This window comes from Cyphomyrmex costatus, unplaced genomic scaffold, assembly GCF_001594065.2.
Source record: "Cyphomyrmex costatus isolate MS0001 unplaced genomic scaffold, Ccosl1.0 scaffold304, whole genome shotgun sequence".
NCBI classification, from domain to species: domain Eukaryota; kingdom Metazoa; phylum Arthropoda; class Insecta; order Hymenoptera; family Formicidae; genus Cyphomyrmex; species Cyphomyrmex costatus.
In genome coordinates, this window is record NW_017277168.1 from 109102 (window position 1) to 115769 (window position 6668).

Consider the following 6668-nt stretch of genomic DNA (forward strand, 5'->3'; position numbering starts at 1 on the left):
TGTAAAATAATCTATAAGGAGCAAAATTATTTAAATATTACATTCTTCACAGTAAATAGTGGCTCAACACTTTTTGCTGTCCTCTTTGGCTTATAGTTTGAGTAAATCTTTTGCAAAATATTTAATTTCCTATTTTCTAAAATTGTATCATCTGGCATTTTAAGAAAAGAACACAATTCCATAATTAATGCATCAATTTTTTCAAATATGTCACTGAGTTTCAAATTTACTCGTAGACTGAATTCAAAGAGAATCTAAAAAATTCAAACATATGAGATAACATTTAATGTATAGATACAAATAATGGGCAACAAATTACTAAATCAAACTAAAAAATAAATAATTTACCATTTCAGCCTTCAAAAGAAAAGGGAAGTTAAATACGACTGTGCTTATAGTATCTGACGTATCAATAATTCCTTTTCTTTTTATAAATGTCTCTTTCATTAAAGCCTTTACATGAGAAGTGAGACCAATTTTTTCAGTTAATGTTTTTAACTCATCCATCATCTCTTCCTGCTTTTTTTTCTCTTTGTCTGTTTCTTGTAAATAACTGAAATAAAGAAAACAAAAATAAAAATATGTATGTATAAGATATGCACAATATGACCCATATTCATAACACGGTTGAGTACAGCAAATCAAAAGGAATATAAGGCACTTTTGATTAGTTACATTTCACTTGTCTGCATATTAATAAAGTTGTAAACGCGTTTTTAATATGATGTACAAGATCACTAACCTTTTTATGTCAACAGGTTGAATTGATGCCATTTTAAGATTTGAAGAAGAAATGCCTTCTTCCTCACTGCAGGAAGAGTTATCTTCTTTAACGAATTGTTTAATTTTTCTTTTTTCCCGAGCTCTTAAATTTCTTACGCATTCACTTAAGCATTTTCTAATGCTATTCTGCATACGAGAAAAAAATCATGTATAGCCAGCTATATGTTAATAATGAAAAGAAAAAAATGTAAAAAAGTGATAAATAAAAAATTCTAGAGACTTACGTAAGATACATCTTCTCCTTCATCAGCCAATATGGGATGCCTCTCCGCGATTATTTTCGCCATTTCTTTATAATGCTCTTTAGTGATCTGATTATTTAACTCAGTCCTTAACATACCAGCATAATGTCTTATAAATTCCGAGGAATGTCTTATAATTCCATTAGGATGTTTTGCATATTCGGATAAAGAATGAGGTAGCACATTAATTACATGGAAAGGCAGCCCTTTTGGTCTTTTGATATTCTAAGAGAAAAACACAATATAATATATCTGCGTATCTATAATAAAACGCGTTTTTTACGAGAACGTTTTAATTACATTATAATATTCTAAAAAAAAAAACCGGTAACTTATATAAGTATCAATGCAAATAATACATATACCACAAGTTATAAATACATATATTATTACACATAAAATATCAACAAGAATAAGATGTGAAGACTTTAAGTCACATACCTTTCCTGACTTGATATTCGTATTTAATTTCCTTTTTGATGTATTTTCTGTTGACTTCATAGCTATATCTGTTATTGTATTTATTACTGTATTTATTACTGTATCTGTTACTGAATCTATTGTTTCGAAGTCAATTTTTTCGTCATTTTTCTTGATTACTTCGTAAGTTCCAACAATATCATCATTAACATTGCCAATATTCATATCGATATTTTCAATATCGTTCGATATTTTATGGCATTTCAGCACGTCACTCGTTAAATCTACAAATAAAGTATTGGGAGATTGCATGCTGAGATTTTGTACGTGGATTTTATTCTCAGATGCTTGACTTTTGGAGATATCTTCTAAATGACAGAATACAACAGCCAAATCTGCATCATGTTCGACTTCAGGCTCTTCATCTTCATCCACATCTACTAATATTCTTTCTCCAGTACTTTTTTTAACTTTATATTTTTGAAAAATAATATTATTAGAGTTCTGCAACCTTATTTTCAAATCCTCATCTCTTTCAGCAACTTGTCGCATAATCTTTCTTAAATTATTCCAATCAGAAATTTCTGATGTGCTTTCGAACGTAATACATTTATTTCTATTACCGAATTGTAAATAAACTTCTTTCTTAACCATGATGTTGTATCTGCATGCAAGCAACTCGTTTATAATATCTTTAATAATATAATCGTATAAGTAGTTGAGGTTAAGTCAACTTTATGTTCAGTTTCAACTAAATAAGTAAATAAAATAGTATTGTTGATCCTTACCTTGTAATATATATAGATCAGTTTTATATTAAAATAGTTCTTCTCTTTATTAGCAAGCGTCACGATAGTATTATATGCGTAGCGATAGTAAATGCAGTTATCCTGATTTCCTTGACAAAAGGCGGGAAATTTCCTGTGGTTGGCGCTTTTTTGTGCACACGTGACGTAAAGCTACTTCTATAAGATGCAAGCCTTGAAAGTTCGTTGCAGCAGCCAATCGGCTGGCGTATTATGTAGAACGAGCTTTAGGTCACGTGTGTATACAAAGGTCGACCCAGCAGAAAATTTCTTGCCTTTTACCGTCAAAGATACATTTTAAGATACATTGCATTTATTATCGCTATGTGTATAAATAATACTTGCTACAAAGAACTGTTTTAATATAAAACTGATCTATATATGTTATAAGTAAGGATCAAAAACACTGTTTTCTTATTTATGTATTTAGTTGAGACCGAACCTAAAAGTTGAACTAACCTTGACTACTTTGTATATTGTATCATATTATTGAAGATATTGAACGATATTTGAAGATATTGAAGATGTAATGCATGCACCTAGAAGATAGTTAAGAAAGAAGTTTATTTGCAATTCGGCAATAAAAACAAATGTAAGTTACATTTGTAAGCAAATCAGAAATTTCTGATAGGAATAATTTAAGAAAAGTTACGTGACAAGTTGTTGAAAAAGACGAGGATTTGAAAAGAACAAGGTTGCAGAATTGCAATAATATTTTTTTCAATAATATAAGGTTAAAAAAGTACTGTAATGAAAATATTAATGGTTATAGATGAAGATAAAGAACATGCGAAGTCGAACATAATGCAGATTTAGTTATTGTGATCTGTCACTCAGAAGACATTTGACTAATTCAAGAGCTTATACAACTAGCTGCGTGAACTATACTTAGCACCAATCGTATAGTTTATTTTTATATGTGTATTGTATACTCTGGAATGGAGACGGAATTGAGACGTCTAAAATGTCCAATGTGTTTTTTCTCCACTGTGATTCCAAGAAGTTTAACATATCATTATGTGAGGAATCATAGATTTGATCCACATTTCATTGTAAGATGTGTAGTAGCAGGTTGTACAGCCACTTTCATCAAGTGGTGTTCTTTCAAAAAGCACGTTTTAAGAAAGCATCGTAATAGCTATGATAAATTGCTAACAGACGTTTCTCATGAATCAAATGTTAATCAAATGGAAAATAATTTATTACAATCAAACATAGGTGAGTAAATTTTAATTACATTTATTTATCTCGTACACTTTTTTCACTGTATACTAATCATGATCTTCTATTTCAGAAATAGCAGATGGTGAAATCAATCAAATGGAAAATGATAATATATTACAACCAAACAGAGGTGAGTGAATTTTAATTATATTTATTCATTTTGTACATTTTTTTATATTGTAATTATGATCTTTTATTTTAGAGACAGCAGGTGGCGAAATCATTGAGATACATGATCTTAATTGGCATATAATGAAATTTCTTCTCTTTATTAGAGATAATTGTAAAATCTCTCAGATAGCTATTGAAAATGTAGCATCTGGATTGCAACATTTTATTAATGAACTTTCTTCAATATTGCTGGTAAGTTTTATGTTAATTTTATTTTTTATATTAAGCAAAACCTTTTATAAACGCTATTTATCCCTTTTTCAGCATAAACTTCGTCAAAATATTGATCCTGAATTGGGATTTATTACAACTGAAAAATGTTTCGAAATTATTGAGCAAACTCTTCTCAATAATTCAAATTCGTGGACTAGTTATAATAATCACAATATGAATAAATTTCTTATGAATAACTTAAATATGATTCCACCAAAAGCTATAGAACTAAGCCGCACAATGCTGTGGAAGCACAAACCTAAACTTGATTTAGTAGAGAAAAAATCTTATGGCTATTATTTGTCACTGCTTTCTAACTTACAAAGATTACTCAATAATGAACAAGTACGTTATTGTATTGATAATCCAAGAAATAATGAGGATGTTATGAAATCTGTCTTGGATGGTCAGTACTACAAATTGCATGAGATTTTTAGTAAGACCTCTAATTCTCTTGCAATTATCTTATATTATGATGAATTAGAAATAGCTAATCCACTCGGATCACGTTCTCATAAGATTGGCATGTTTTATTGGTCCCTTGCCAACATCTATCCAGAGTGGAGATCCTCTTTTCGTGCTATTAATCTCCTTGCTATTGCATATTACTCTGACATTGTTAAAGGAGGTCTTGATAAAATTCTTAATGAATTAGTTAGTGAAATAAAAATTTTGCAGACTGAAGGTATTAGTGTGCTTATTAATGGAACGGAAAAGTCATATAAAGGATCTCTCTTAATGGTTACAGGTGATACACCTGCTTCAGCATTTTTAGGTGGTTTTAAAATGTCTGTTAGTGCAGATAAGCCATGCCGTACATGTATGACTGATCAAGAGAGATGGAGAATATTTTTTACAGAAAGAGCCTTTACTTTAAGAAATATGGAGAGCCATTTAAATCACTTAGAAATAATTGAAGGGCCTGAAATGCTTCAAACTACTCGTGAATATTGGAAAACAAATTTTGGAGTTAACACGAGAAGTAAATTAATTGATATCCCACATTTTGATGTCACAATGTGTCTTGTACAGGACATAATGCATGTCATGTCTGAGGGTGTTTTAGAAGTAGAGACAAGGCTTTTAATTAATTTTTGCATTCAAGAAAGAAAAATTACTTTAGACACATTAAATAATCGCATAACTTTATTTAATTATGGTCATATGCAGAGAGATAAACCTTCATTGATTAAAATGAGTCACCTTAAAACAAATTTAAGGCAGACGGCTGCTCAAATGCTTTGTTTTGCACATGTATTACCATTTCTTATCAATGATAATCTATTAGATGAAAATAGATCAGAAAATAATGCTATTTACGATAGACTTTTACTTCATACAAGACTGTTGCAAATTACAAACATCTGTTTTGCCTATGAAGTAACTAGAAATGATGCTACTTATTTAGTACAACTCATACAAATTTTTCTTTCTCAATTTGATATTTTGTATCCTAATTCAATGGTTCCAAAATTCCACTTTATTGTTCATATTCCTCGTCAGCTTATCTTCTTTGGTCCAACTCGTCAACAGTTTTGTATGAGATTTGAGGCCGCTCATGCTTGGTTCAAAACATTAGCTAGAGTCGTTAGAAATTTTAAAAATATACCTTTGTCGTTGTCGCATAGGTATGAGAGTTTAAGATGTTCCGAGTTAACAGGGATTTCAAGAGAATCATCAGTTAAGTTTTTATATACTGGACACAAGATCAATGAAGGTAATATGCTTGATTTAGATGACATTCCTGAACGTGAATTATTGATATCTTTTTTATCGAATTTACATGAACAACTGTCGATATCATTAATGCTCACAAAGAAAGTAACTGTGTATGGTACAACATATGAACCAGGTTCTATCATATTATTAAAATGCGAAGAACATGATATGCCTATTTTTGGCCAAATAACGAAAATATATGTCCATGGAGAAGACTTCCTTTTGTTATACAAAACATATGACACATTATATTATTGTCCAATTCTAAATGCTTATCTCGTACAAAATTCACCACTTGATGATACAAATGTTATAAAAATGAAAGATCTCATACATCCCCATCCTTTATCTATATTTTTTTTTCAAAATTCAAAGTTTATTGTTCTTTTTAATTATAGCAGAACAGAGTTTATTCAATAGTTAATATAATCAGATGTAAGATAAAATAGCACCGAGACACTGCCGTGTCTCCATCAGATATCAATTGTTAAGTATTTTAGTTTACAGTAATATCTATAAGGATTTATGATGTATTTACTCTGATTATAAGCTTTATAAATTAATAAGAATTATATTATCACTTATTATATTATCAGAATTATATTATCGCTTATTAAAATCAAATTAATAACTATGTATGACAATTCTGTAAAACCAGAAAACATTTTTGAATAAATTGTTTATCTTAAGTTCATATTTTTCTTACATGTATTTTTTTTTAATGTATATAATTTTAAAGTAAGATTATATATTATGTAAAGCTAAAATTTCTGGATTGCTTTTGCTTTAAGTCCTTAACGTACTGTATTATTTTATGAGCAAGGACTCCTATTGCATACGCAGTTTTACTTATTATTATAAGTCTTATATTTTACAACACACGTTACATGTGTGTTACCAAAGTTAGAAAGTGTGTTATGTCCATTGCTGTATTATCGATATATTATTCAAGTATGTTCTCAGCACGAACTGAATATTATTCTGTGTCGGAGTAACACACGCTATGTGTGTTACGGGATTATTGAAGAAAAGTAACACGTCTCTGCCCTGTGTTAAATATGTCGTAATAGAAAGACATATCATTAAAACA

General features: G+C 29.5%; 1 protein-coding gene across 1 annotated transcript; it reads left to right on the plus strand.

Moving 5' to 3' along the window:
• Positions 1-3189: 3189 nt before the first annotated feature.
• On the plus strand, positions 3190-4914 carry LOC108775677 (uncharacterized). Its single transcript, XM_018542108.1, has 5 exons — positions 3190-3469; positions 3546-3605; positions 3678-3838; positions 3911-4841; positions 4892-4914. The coding sequence occupies exons 1-5, from the start codon at positions 3190-3192 to the stop codon at positions 4912-4914; spliced, it is 1455 nt and encodes a 484-aa protein (XP_018397610.1).
• Positions 4915-6668: the final 1754 nt, after the last annotated feature.

What these genes read in the sequence shown, in the direction of transcription:
- LOC108775677 (XM_018542108.1), top strand. Translation starts at nt 3,190, where the DNA reads ATGGAGACGGAATTGAGACGTCTAAAATGTCCAATGTGTTTTTTCTCC. An exon ending in TTTATTACAATCAAACATAG is followed by an intron (nt 3,470 to 3,545) that starts GTGAGTAAATTT and finishes CTTCTATTTCAG; the next exon opens with AAATAGCAGATGGTGAAATC. An exon ending in AACTTTCTTCAATATTGCTG is followed by an intron (nt 3,839 to 3,910) that starts GTAAGTTTTATG and finishes TCCCTTTTTCAG; the next exon opens with CATAAACTTCGTCAAAATAT.